At 30.2% G+C, this 14,344-nt stretch overlaps 1 protein-coding gene across 1 annotated transcript; it reads right to left on the bottom strand.

Annotated features, from left to right (window-relative positions):
- Positions 1-5,452: 5,452 nt before the first annotated feature.
- On the bottom strand, positions 5,453-7,433 carry LOC122292348 (cytochrome P450 94C1). Its single transcript, XM_043100648.1, has one exon. The coding sequence runs from the start codon at positions 7,327-7,329 to the stop codon at positions 5,818-5,820; it is 1,512 nt and encodes a 503-aa protein (XP_042956582.1). The 5' UTR covers positions 7,330-7,433; the 3' UTR covers positions 5,453-5,817.
- Positions 7,434-14,344: the final 6,911 nt, after the last annotated feature.

The raw sequence follows: 14,344 nt of genomic DNA, 5'->3' as shown, positions 1-14,344 counted from the left end.
AAGAAACGATAAGCATGCGCTGAACCGTGACCAGTAACAACCCTATACTAAAATGCATATAATTAAACTGAATATCACACAGATTGCTCATTGAATATCATTTATAGAGATTACATCATCATGAGAGAAATGAGCCTTTTCTAATGCTTTATTCCCATTTGTCTCCATTTTTTATAATGCCTTTTAAGTATCTTCAAGGCAGTAGTACAGATAAATCACAATAAAAAAAGACAAAATATTTAGAGGATTTTTTTTTCCCCTTGGTGGAAAGATTGACATGCCAAATTCATGTTAATTAATTTCCTTCATGATGCATACATGTTTATGCCTTGCATACAATATAGTGCGCACGATGAAGGAGTCGTACGGCATGTATAAACATGTTTTTCATATGAAAAGTAGCCACTTATCCTCACCCAAAAAAACACTAGATTTTCATTTATTTTGTTATAAAGTTTATGCAAAGAAAAGTTATACTATCAAGTCAGTATATAAAAATAAATTTAGTAAAATGTTTACATATTGTTAATATTGTATTTCGTACGCCTTTGGGCCACGTTGCTTAGCGGTCCGGATCTTCATTCAATCGATGTCCTGCAACAGAAAAATGGGTGGTGCTCGGTAGCCCGGGAAGCCTCTGATACGTGAGTCAATCTTTCTCCAAGAAATGCTCCAAAGGAAAAATGTTGAAGTCTAATAACAATTTGCTCTTAAGGATCGATTCCCTTACCTCGTAATTCTGAGCATCTCTTTATGCTCGGCTCCTCAAGTCAGGAGGCCATACCCTGCATTCTATAGAAGAGGGAAGCTTCCCCGAAGACTCCATTGCCATGCTATCTTTAATACAGTGTGATCTCCTAGTGTTAGTCATTTAATGCAACATGGTCTCCTGATATTACTACTCAGTTCCGTTCCTTCTTCTTGACATATTTCTCTCACTTTCCTCTAACTGAGGTTTCCCGTACTGTTCCTGCAACGTCCCATCTCAACGCAGGTGGTTACTGGTCAGAGGCCCGTCCCGAACTGCTGGGAGGTCCCTTGTGGGATTGGACTAATAACAATTTGACTCATGGGGTCCAGGAAAGGTAATGGGCATGGGGTCGTTTGCATGGGCTTTAGGCCCCTAACAAAAATTCTCCCTAACACATAGTATAATTTAAATTATAAGATAAATTTTAAAATTTAAATGTTACAAATTAAATCTTACGATTTCAGTTATGTGGATAGTCATAATGTGCTCTCAACACTAGCTCGAGAATAGAATAACGTCTTTTATACAAATGAGTTTTGCTACGTACAAATAAAGTTGCGTATCAATTTGTGTATCAATATTGATTCTTTCATATTTAAAATTTAAATTAGTATTATTTTCAATAAAATCTACTTTTTGACCAATTACATTAGATTGGTGCATATATTAGTGTGTAGTTGTACTTGTAACTAAATTTTTCCTATACAAATTAACTAATTAAGCTACGTAACAAAGCAACCAATCGATCGATCGTCAGAAGCCAGGCTAATAGAAAGCTACATTGCTGAAGAATCTATTCTAGTAATTATCATATTATATTGATGGCTATACAAAGCAACCTACTCTTTATATAATATGATAATAGAAAGCTAGCTGAAGAATCTATTCTAGTAATTATCATATTATATTGATTAATCTCCTCCATATAATATAAAGAGCAGGTTCCAAAAAAATATGTTTGGTGTTATTAAAAGCTAGCCGGCAGACTTTTCTGTTGGGAATTGAAAATTTTTCCCATAAACTTCCTCATTAGTCATTTCACACCCCAAAAAAAAATAATAATAATACTAATAATAATAATAATAATAAATAAATAAAAAATCGATAAAATTAATTTAAAAAGTTCTTAAAAAAATTTATATAATAATAATCATTTTCTTAATGATTAAAAAAACAAAATATATAAATAGAAATATTTAAAATTCATATTATATTTTTTACAAATTAATAGGTAGAAGGTCAATGAAGTACTTTTTCTTCAACAACTGCTGCTGCATGCATCGGAAATAAACGAGTTCAGCAGAAACTAACTAGGAATAAATGAGTGGTCGAGAGGTAACCGCTGGAAAGAAAAGCTGCTACGTCGAAATTTGTAATAAAGTAGGCAAAAGACGACAAGGAATGCTGAATGAACTCACATGTTCCTTGCATGGACGACGATGATGATGATCATGATCTTGCCGTTTCATTATATGCAAAGGTCTAATTGCATCCACCACGTACGAGTTCTTTGATTTCTATACAAACTTATCCCAAAATGAGGTTGCCGGCCTTTTTTCTTTGCTCTTGCTCAATGCCACATGATAAGCATGCATGTCTTCTTCTTGTTGTGGTACGAGAGAGAGGTAGGGAGGTAGCTAGGTCACGTAAAGATGGACGTACGACAAAAAGAGTGGTTCAGGCTCAGTTGTGTACTTTTTATTTTAATACGTACATTAAATTATAAAATTATTTTAATTATTTAATAGTTATAATCTATTATATAAAATCAGGTTAATTTGTTAATTTATTTTTATAAAAAAAGTTTTATGAATTTAGCACTTTTTCAAAATCTAATTATCATGTTAATTATGTACAATCTCACCTTTTGACCATGACATCAAGTTTTAGTTAAGATAAATTCAAATTAAATTAGTCATCTTAAAAATAAAATAATAAAATATATTTTAATAATATTTGATAATTTTTTATATTTTACAAATTCACTTAATATATTAGTTAATAATTAAATAAAATATTTATTTTACTTATAAAAAAATATTAATTAATAATTTGTAGTATTTTTATTATTATTTAAAAAATCCATTTCATGAAACTAACTAATAACATGAACCCAAAAAAACAACATGATCGAGTCAGGTGGATGCATAAAACAAATTTAGTAGATAAAAAATAAAATGTAATGGACGAAAGCAATTAATTAAAACACAGTACAATATAAAAATTTATAAAATAATTTTTTGATATATAAACAGTAACTCTCCAAGTTTAGAGAACACTCCTGAATTATTGTAACTCAAATATTAAGTTTTAGACTATTAATTACTCTAATATAAAAAAAAAAAAAAAATTCACGTCTAACTAAAATTTAAACTTTCATTAATATTTAATTAGGCATTACCAATCCTCTAAACCAAGCGTTAATCCCACCCACCTTATTGTATAATTTTTCTAAAAATTATACTTATTTATTTATAAAAAAAATTTGATTGTAAGCAATTTTATGTATTAATAAATATGTACATCAATTTAATATAATTAATCAGAAAATCAAATTTTAATAAAAATTATATATTTCAAATTTTAAATATAAAAATAATAGTATTTATATACAGATTGAAATGTAATTTATTTATACGGAACAAAATTTTTTATTTATTTATTTTATCCCTATGTACTCATGTGTCAGTGTCTTGCTGCCTGCCAACAAAACATGTACAGTACGGGTCAATTGATCGGTTCTCCTTTTTGGTTCGACAGAAACTCCTGCATTAAGTAGTGCTACATCTGAGAACCCACCCAATAAGGTAAAAAGTTTTTTTATTTTTTATTTTTTTTTATATTCTTAAATATTTATTCAAAAATAAAAAAATTATAATATTAATAAAAAATACTCTTTTAATTACTAAATAAAAATAAAAAAAAAATTACCATTCCAGGCCCAAAGTATTCCTGAACTCGATTTTCAATTTTTCACCTAATCCAATTAATGGTTCGAACCTCTGCTCTTACTTTGCCTTTTTCATTAATTATTCTTACCCCCATCACATCCTTAAAATTGTAGAACCCGAGAATTACGTGACTTGATTTTAGAGTGCATAAGCTTAATCAAAGAAGAGTAATATTATTAGACATAATATTCGGATATAGTATTAGGATGTGCACTATTTTTTAAAAAATAATATTTTTATTTAAATTTTAGATTTATCTAATTCTTTTAAAAAGATATACGTAGAACTTATATATTTTAAAGCTATTAATATTATTTCTCATCAAAGAATGCACGTAATTTATACAATCTAAAATGACACATGCTACTTATATATTATTAATCAGAAATGCTACTCCCACAAACGGGAATCCCGACTGGGGATCCAACAAGTGAAATTTCTTTTACTTAATGATTAAAATAATAATTTTTTAATATTATTATGAATTTTTTTTATTTTTAAAAATATTTAAAACATACATAAAAACAAAAGAAAAAAGATTTGCACTAGTCGATATCTCATGTGTTGTTGTATAGCCACTCTATTACATGCATATGGAAATGGGCAAATGATATTATTCCTTGGTAGTAATTAACTATTCTAATTAGACACACATATAATATATATAATCATTTTTATATATTTTATATATTTTTTATTAATATAATTAATTATATTAATTTTTTTTAAAAATATTATGTAAAAATAACTATACATAATATTTTTATTAATCAAATTAAAGAAGAAGAGAGATCAAGATGATATGGACATTAAAGGGGATTCTGGCCAGCCGGGATTGGTTCAAGATTAGCGTAAGCCCTCGTGATGGATGGATGGGCCTGGTAGCTAGCTTGCAGATGATTTCGATCATCTTCAGGATTTGATTCTCGTTCATCTGCAGACTGCAGGTAGCCAGCTAATTAAATATCATGATAAGGCCAATATTGCATGTTGGAATAATATTATTATATATTGCTTTAATTTTCTTTTAATTAATAGCCAACTACTACTACTACTACTTCATGACAGGGATCTTATTTGCTTTATACGTATCTTTGTTCTGTAGTACTCATATACGCACACAGAGCGAGACCAGACGCCATAGCATGAAACATGGGGCGGATCGGAAGCACACCTTAATATTTATATGTTTGCATTATGGGAATATTTTTACAATTATAAACGTATAAATAGCGTGTAATTATTTAAAAAATAAATAAATATATAATTTACATGAAAAGAAAATTAAATTTTTAATATTAAAATATATTTTTTTCAAAACCTCTTTATACATTAACATAAATTAATAAGCTACTTCTCCACACCTAAACTCAAACATTAAGTTATATATATATATATATATATATATAAATTCTGCGTAGAAATCATACACGAATGACTACACACCTCTACTCAATTAATATATAATTTATCATTTTAATCATGGACAATCTCAAAGACGAAAGAAATTAATATATACTAAAATGAATATTACAACATTCATGTATGGAATACCGTTCAACCGGGTACATATCCGAGTAGCCAAATCCATATATTGATTAAGAAGTGGTTTGAATAGTGAGTTAAGATGAAATGATAGTTGAAAGTTAAATAAAATATTATTAAAATATTATATTTGATATGTAATTTAAAAAATTAAATTATTTATTATATTTTACATTAAAATTTTAAAAAATTATAAGAATTATGTAAAAAAAAACCCATACATTAATTAATTAAAGAAATACTTCTAGCTAATTCCTTTCCATGAGCATGATAATAAGCTAGCTGGTACGTCAATATTGACAAATTAAAAAATGACAAGAGACAGGATCCAACATCACTTGTGCCACAATATCCTTTACGTGATAATTTTCAACTACTCCATATATATATATATATATATATATATAGATATGGGGATTAATTAGGGCAAGTTATAGCGTTCATGATCATGAATTAATTAGCTAGCTGCTACAAATTAATTATCACGAAGGCGCACCTAATAATTACAGAATATATATATATATATAGTACCGATCGATGATCATGCATGCCGGTGTAGTACATGGGAAATTAGCCCCCCTTCTGTTGAACAAAAACCGGCAGTCCGCCTCTCACGGTGGCGGTAAAGCCCGGGATGAACCGCGGTGTCCAGTTTGGATCGGCAAGCCGAATATCAAACCGTTGAACTAGAGCAAGCACAACACTTCTCATCTCCACAAGTGCCATTTCCTTCCCCAAACAAACCCTAAGTCCACCCTGAAAAACTGGATACTTGAACGGGTTTTCAGGCATGAAAACGCCGTCTCTTAACCACCTCTCAGGCTTGAATTCGAGACAATCCGGGCCCCAGATGCGCTCCATACGGCCCATTGCGTAGGGGTGGTACGTAACCCTCGTGCCTTTCGTTACAAAGGTACCGTCGGGTAATATATCGTCCTCTTGGCAAAACTTAGAATCGAACTGAACTGGAGGATAAAGCCTCATACTCTCATAGATTGCTGCGTTCAAGTAGTGCATTTGGCGCATTTGCTCGAAGCTCCCGGCCGCCACCTCCTGAGTCCGCCTTCCAATGACCCGCTCCACCTCGTCCCGAATCGCAGCCTCAACCCTCTGGTGCTGCGATAACAGGTAGAAGAAACTGGTCAAGGCGGAGGCCACTGTGTCACGGCCAGCCAAGACGAAGCTTATGACAATGTCACGGAGATACTTTTCGTCGTCTATGGAAGCCATAAATCTTGATAGAAGGTCGTTTCTGTCGGAAAAGCCCATTTTTCGCCGTTGGTTTTTCATCTCAGTGGCTAGGATATTCACCGTTTTGATGGCTTCCTTTAGCTTCCTTTCTGAGCCCACATTAAGCAGCCGCTTGATCTTCCACACGATAGGAGAGACTGCCATTGCTCGCTCCGCAGATAGCTTGGAGGCAACGTCGAAGGCAACGGCGAAACTAGATATAGGCAGCGATAGTTGGAGGCTGCCTGGGTCTAATCCGAAGGAGAATCTGCAAATGTTATCGAAGGAGAAGCGGCGAAACACGTCTTGTAGGTCTAAAACTCCGTCTTGTTTGCCAGCCACGGATAACAAGAGAGGAACTAGCCTGGATTGGATCTCGGAGGAGACAATCTCCAACGCGTAGGACCGAACCGAGACGCTACCGAGTTCCAGGCTCGCCATTTTTCGCTGGAACCTCCACGAGTCGCCGTCCACGTTAAAAATCCCGTGGCCCAGAAGATCACCGAGGATAACCGAAAACGGTTTCCCTTTCGGGTAGTTGTCAAACCTGGTTTTCAGTATGTGCTCGACGTTTTCCGGGTTGGCAGTGATGGTGTTTCCGAGCACGTGAACATGTATAGTCCCGGTGGGCGACTTCTGGAGAAGATGCGTATACCAATCGGCCAGATTTCCGAACTCCTTGGCCCAACTCGACGACAAGTAACTCCGGCAAACCTGGCAGTTACACCACGGTTTAAGCCGCAAGATGAAGATTAAGAGAGAGAACAAAGAAAAAAACACGGTGAAAGAGAAGAATAAAATGCAGAAAATGGTGGACATGGATTGCAGACACAACGAAGCTTCAAAACCCATATCTAGTTTCCAAGAATTATCAAGAACAGGAGAGAATCGAAGGCCGGGAAAGGAAAGTTAAAAGCAAGGCAATAACAAAAAGTGTGAGAGGAGAAGACACCGGAGGCAAGTAGTTTTATAATGGAAAAAGCTTGGCAAGAGTCAGGAATTTCAAGTTTGTGTTGAAGGGAAGTAACTGTTGGACACGTGTAAAACTAGCGCATTACTAAGGCGTGCGAATTATTTCAGTCTTCACCGAAGATGACGTCATTGCTGATTGGACCACATGTTACCAGTTTCTTCAGCCACGTGCTCTTAACAGCTATGTTCTCTCTCTTTGAGGCGTGGCAGCGCGAGTATGATCTGTTGTGTTTGCACCACTCTACAGTCGACACTATCCTTTTCAACCTCCATTAATCCTTTTCCGTCGGCTCACCAAACCCAAATTATGTTGGAAAATGCTAGTTTTTCTTTTAAAAAAAATGTTCTTAGTGCAATTTAGTTTTTTTTTTAAAGATAAATCACTAGTAAATATATGTATTTTTTTCATATTTAAAAAATATACATAAAAAACAGAAAAACAAAATACATTAAAAAGCACTTTGGAAATACCTTTTGTTGTCATTAAAATTATTTTTAAAAAATTCTATACATTATATCGTTATTACATTTTTATTCTATTATTAATATGTAACATATTTATTATTATTAAATTATTATTTATTAAATAATTTTTTTATTATTTATTAATAATAAATATGTCATATCTTATACAATAAAATAAAAATAAAATAATAAAATAATATATAACATTACTTTTTTTATAATAAAATATTCTATAAAAAGCAGATATCCTTTACACATATGCTTGGAAACAGAGTATTTCCTTTCCTATGTCAACTGATTGGTAGCCTTTTTACCTCAATATTATATTTATCCTGTATGAATAAGCGAGTCACAAATTTTTTTTTTTTTAAATAAGGATTATCTTTTTTTTTTTTTGTAATTCTTCATTTTATAAAAATATAAATTAAGTAAAAAGTTAATATACTATATTGACGTTAAAATATTGAATATTATTGGTAGAAAATATAAATCTTCATCATCAAACGCCGTTGGTCTATATATGAATTGAAAAACAACTGTCAAATTATAAGTAAGCCTATTCAAAATATAAATGTTACGTAAAATCATAAAATGTATAAGCGACATATAATTTATTTTAAAAATATAAAATTTATTATCAAAAAATTACTTTTTTATATAAATTTTATCTTAATTTATTTATTTTTTTAAATAATTACACGACACTCGACTATCATTTATATAATATATATCATATATATACACCTCTCTTAAATTAATCAATCAAGTATATAAACATCTGCATATTAAACCAATTATATGAAAAGGGGGTGAGGTTCCTAACAAATATTTTAAAATTAAAATAAAAGAAAATAAATAATTATAAAAAATGGCAAAATAAAATGAATTTTAGAATTAAATTTTTAGAAGACGCCATCTCAAAAGAAGAAATTTAACAGTCTGGAAAATTATACAAATTATGGATTTACTGTTAAAAGCGATGATGGTTGTGGATGTTATTTAGAGAGATCCGTAATTCTCAACCGATATTACAGCATGCGGACATTTACAATTGTGATCAGCAGTTCAGATCCCCATCTCATCAATTTAATGCTTATGTATCTGCATGCAGTTGATACTTTCTAGGTCGCAAAATTAACCATATCCGACAAAAATTACACCCTTTGTATTTATTTATTTATTTTCCTAATTATTAAGTTATTTATTATTATAATCTTCTCTCGTACCAATCCTTTAATATTAAATAATTCTATTTTAAGCATAACTAATAACGTGCACATAATTTAATTTTAAAAATAAATTAGATTTTATTATATTTATTAGGGGTAAAAAGGGTCTAGGCTCAATATCTGTCAAGACGGGATTGAATCGATAACTATCGATCTTTCTTTTTTGTTTAATCAATTAATAAAAATTAAGTGACTAAATTAAAATTGATTATTTTTTTATTTTTTTAACAATTAATTAATATTTTTTTAAAATATTAAATTAAAATTAAATGACTTAGTAATGTGAATTATATGATTAATGATAATAAATTAGATCAAAATTACATTATTAATTTATATAATTACTATAGAATTAGTTAATTGATATTATATATTAGTTAATTGATAGAATATTAATTTATTGATAATATATTTAAAATTTTTTATTCTTAATAGTGATATATTAGATAAAAATTATATAATAAATTGTATAATTATTATATAAATAATATATATAATATTTTTTTTTTTTTTTTCATTTGATCCAATCCGAGGTGGAAAAATTCTAGACCAGGACTGAATCGAAACTTTTCAATCTTCTTAAATATGGACCGGGATCAAGATTTATCTCCGTCTCGGTTCAGTCCGGTCAGGACCAAAACGACTAGTCCAGATTGTCTGTTTCTTACCTCTAATTATATATGATGGATGTATAATTGACTACATAATAAAATAATTATATATAATTTTTTTTTAAAAAAGCTTATATTAGAAAGAAAAAATCAATTAAAATTTGCCTCTTTGAGACTTTTTCATGACAATATATATATATATATATATTTATATTTATATTTATTTATATATATAGATTACCGCCTGTTAATTTGATCACTACTAAAACGATCGATTTTGCTTTTTCAATTCAAATTGGCTACTGCAACTGATGATATATATAGATATATGTCGACGGCCTTGCTCGATCTAGAAGATAAATATTCTCGGGAAAGTAATATTTGCCGTCTCTCATTGATTATTACTATAAATACTTGGGAAACAATCTATACCTTGAAAGAAAAAAGACAAACAAAAACGTGACAAAAAAGAACATTCAAGCCACCAACTGGCGCCCATAATCTTATTTCTCTGTATCTGCGAAAAAGAAGACAAAGTGTGCTAGCTGCTGCAAGTAGAAAAGCGGAATGTTACACCTAATTGTAAAGCGTATAAATATTATATAATTGTTTTGAAAAAAAATGAGATTTATGATTAAAAAATTAATTTTTTTTTTTATGTAGATCACGTATTAATTTATTTTTTTTAAAAAAATTACACGCCATTTATAGTATTACCACGACTGTAAATATCATTTCTACATAGAAAATAGGGAAATACTATTTTCAGTGTTTGCCGAAATGCATATTATTTTTTATTTATTTATTTTTTACTTAATGTTTGAGGAATTGTTTTTTAAATGAATTTATGATTTTTTTTTATTTTTAAAAAATGTTTAAATACTTTAAAAAAATGTTGAAAAAAAGTAAAAAAAATAAAAAAAATTAAGATGATCGGTGAGAAAATCCTTTGTGGACATAGCATTGTCCTAGAAAATATATACTGTGGCAAATCCTACATTTTTTTAATTAAATTATCTTATTTCAATTCATATAATTATTATAATTTTTTAAATTCTCATATAAAATATAATAAAAAATTTAATTTTTTTTAAATCTTAAAATTAAATTAATATTAAAAATTAATATTATAATAATATTTTATTTAATTTTTAATACAATATTTTATTTTATACCATTTGAACGGTAACCAAACACAAATAAAGTCTAAGACTTTTTATCCGAATTTCAGACTAATTATTCAGGCATATTCAGGCATTTGTTGAAGCGTTAAGTCCTATTTATTTCAGTTCAGTCTATTTTAAATTGAATCTAATATTTAAATATTTAATTCTTAAATTACGAAACTTATTTTAATTCAAAACCTCTTTATACGAATACCTACAATTTTTTTTAACTTACAATCTCTTAATATATAAAATTCACAATTTTTTTAATTTTTATAAATATTTTTAAATTTATTTTAATATTTAAATATATCTAAATTTATTTTAAATAAATTTAATATATATAACTCACTTAATTTGTTATTATTTATAAAAAAACATTCAACTCCCCTCAACTCATCCAAACTCTGCCTCAGTTAAAAGGATGAGAATTCAAAAGCCGGAATCCCCCAAAAGAGATACGGAAAAATAGGATTTGGTGGACAAGAAGATCCTGCTCAAATCTGTGTGTGTTGAATATTGGAGCAGCTTGGTACGTACTTCAATGGCTGCGGTGGTTGGGCTTGCAAGTCACGAGTACTACTGGATATGATCAAAAGAAAATGCAAAAGGATGGCGCTAGCTAGTTGCAGGCGCGCATATGTAAATATATATATATATATATATAAATCCATGATCACTTGTTTGGGCACGGTGTGATCTAAGTCATAGTCATATACAAGGAAAACTGCAAACGCATGCATGACATGTCATGCATGTCGTCTGAGTCACAAGATTATGAAGAAATTATCCATTTAAAAAACATCCTAGGAAACAGTACCCTACGTATCCAATAACTTGTCTTTACAAAATTATACCTGTCTTTAAGTAGGGGTCCCACTTGGATCCTGCGGCGAAATAACTTTGATTTTTTTTTATTTTGTTAGCCAAAACCGACACCGTATAATATTTTTATGTTAGAATCTCTATTTTTAAGTTCTAGAGTTTTTATTTTTGTTTTTCCACAAGGTCGGTTCCAAGCAAAGAAATCTCAATATTAAATTCTCAATACCGTGGCATTGAACATTATTTATTCTAAGCTAACAAAGAGCAGTATTGTTCATGAATTTTAAGAAAAAAAAATATTGTCTAAAGTGTTACTCATTATAATTAGTTAATCCATTTAAACCGATTTTTTTTAATAAAATCTTTATTTATAATTTTACTTCCATAATATGTGTCAACTATTGAAAATAATAAAAATCTTAAAATTAAAAAATATTTGAAATTCAAATTAAAAAAAAAGAAAATAAAAAGTTGATAGAATGAGATAGTACCTATGTATAATATTGTGTACATGTATAGTCCTATTTTTTTTTTTAAATTGAGTAATTATAGAGTATGTAAGTGTCGCGTACTCTCATTGAAAAAAGTAGGCCCGTCATTAAAAATAGAATTTCTTATATGAATAAAAAATTTATCTACATTTTTCAAATAAAATGTGTGAAACTTAAATTTCTTGTCTCTCCTTTATTATTATTATTATTATTATTATTATTATTTAGTACTGTAACCAATAGATGATTCCAAAATCTAATAATATTAAACTCTCAAATTCTTAATTAACCTTTGCTAGACCCATCAACATAATTTTTTTTCCTTAACCTAACATTATACGATGTCGGTTTGACTATAATAAAAAATATCCTGTTATTTTTACCACAAAAGCCGGTAGGGCTAGGCAACCGGGTATGATTTTTTTTCAACCTGGGCCGGGTACCCGGGTTTTTTTTTTTAAACCCACGGCATCATTTTGGCACTGGGTTATTAACTCTAATTCCCCGATTCCCCCCCAAATCTCTCTCTCTCTCTCTCTCTCTCTCTCTCTCTCTCATGTAAATGCTTTCTTCTTTCATTTTAACGCTGTCGTTGAATCTTCTCCTTCGTTAATTTTCTTGGTTGCCATGGCAAAGAAACAACCTCACTTGAACATGGTTTGATCTAAGAAGGGAGAGGACGTTGAAGATCTAAGGATCCCGATCTGAAAACCAAGTAAGTGTCTCTCTTTCTCTCTCCCTTTGAGCATTTATAAACATGATTTCCCTAGTGGTTTTCCTAGATCTGTCATTTTTTCTTTAACATGGGTTATTTTTCTCTATTTTGTTATTTTTGCTTTGTTTTGCCGTTTCATTTCTCTCATAACTCTCTCTCTCACACTTCGATAATTCTCTCTCTCTCTCTCTCTCTCTCTCTCTCTCTCTCTCTCTCTCTCTCTCTCTCTCGATCTGTGAGTAATGCCTTTGAACAAATCTTATGTGGATATGAAGTATATGATGTTATTTTGCCAGATGTAGGTATTTTTTGTTATTTTGTTAAGCATGGGTTTTTTTTTTCTTTTTTGTTTTTTTGTTTTTTAAGTTTTTGAGGGTTTACGTTTTGTTTATTCTATTTCTCATGATTTGTTGTTAATAGCTATAGAAATGAATAGTCAGAGACATGCTCTTTCTTTGGCCCAAAATGGTAACTCTCTCACTTAGATAACTCTCTCCCACAATCTCGATCTGGTAGCAATGCCTTTGATCAAATCTTATGTGGGTATGTATGTTCTATTATTTTGATAGATCTGGGTATTTTTTATTACTTTGTTAAACATGGGTATAATATATATGTTGTTATCTAAGCAAAACCCAGATAATAGAAATTGGTAATCTCTTCAGGGTGTTTAGTATTTAGTGTTTGTGAATCACTATCTGGTGTAGGCTTTTTTATTCCGAGGATTGAAGGGTTTGATTGGTTTGTGGTCTCATTCTCTATTGCATGCGTTTCTATTTTTGTTGTTGTTGCTTCGTGTTGTTTGTTTGCTTGTTTGATGTTTGAAAGAGTTGAGATTGGAGAAAACATGAAGAATGATGAAGAGCTCTGGATCACCTACCCTAACTCCATTAGAAGAGCCTAAACCCCATATGCCTTCCCACTACTCAAGTGGATTATGCTTGGATTACAAAATCTATGATTCATCGGTTAGGACAAAGACCAAGTTAACATCAATGAATATAGATTATAGCAATGTTGGGAGAGGAGTTTTTAATTATATGGGCCTTCAATCCCCTGTTACACTAAGTTCTACGAGTTCTGATGGTTATAGGTGCTTGACATTGTCTAGATTTTAGAGAGAGAGGGGGGGGGGGGCTACAGGCAACAGGGGTAGGGGTAGGGAGAGAGACAAAGAATTAGGAATCATTTTGGTTATTTAATGCGTCGGTTTAATTGTTGGTTCCATTTGAACAAATATCTATTCCACTGATTAAGTATATAAAATTTGATATTTAATAATTCTTTTGTTGTTGAAAAGCTAGGTTTCACATGTCTCTCTTTAATGCCTTGAACATGTAGTTGTTTAATTACATTGCTTTGGTTTCCTTTCTCAAAACTTTTTCAGAATTGC

This window comes from Carya illinoinensis, chromosome 13 (assembly GCF_018687715.1).
Source record: "Carya illinoinensis cultivar Pawnee chromosome 13, C.illinoinensisPawnee_v1, whole genome shotgun sequence".
NCBI lineage: Eukaryota > Viridiplantae > Streptophyta > Magnoliopsida > Fagales > Juglandaceae > Carya > Carya illinoinensis.
This window is presented reverse-complemented; position numbering and strand designations above follow the sequence as displayed.

Excerpts from the sequence above, each read along its gene's own strand:
- LOC122292348 (XM_043100648.1), bottom strand. The coding sequence starts at position 7,329 with ATGGGTTTTGAAGCTTCGTTGTGTCTGCAATCCATGTCCACCATTTTC.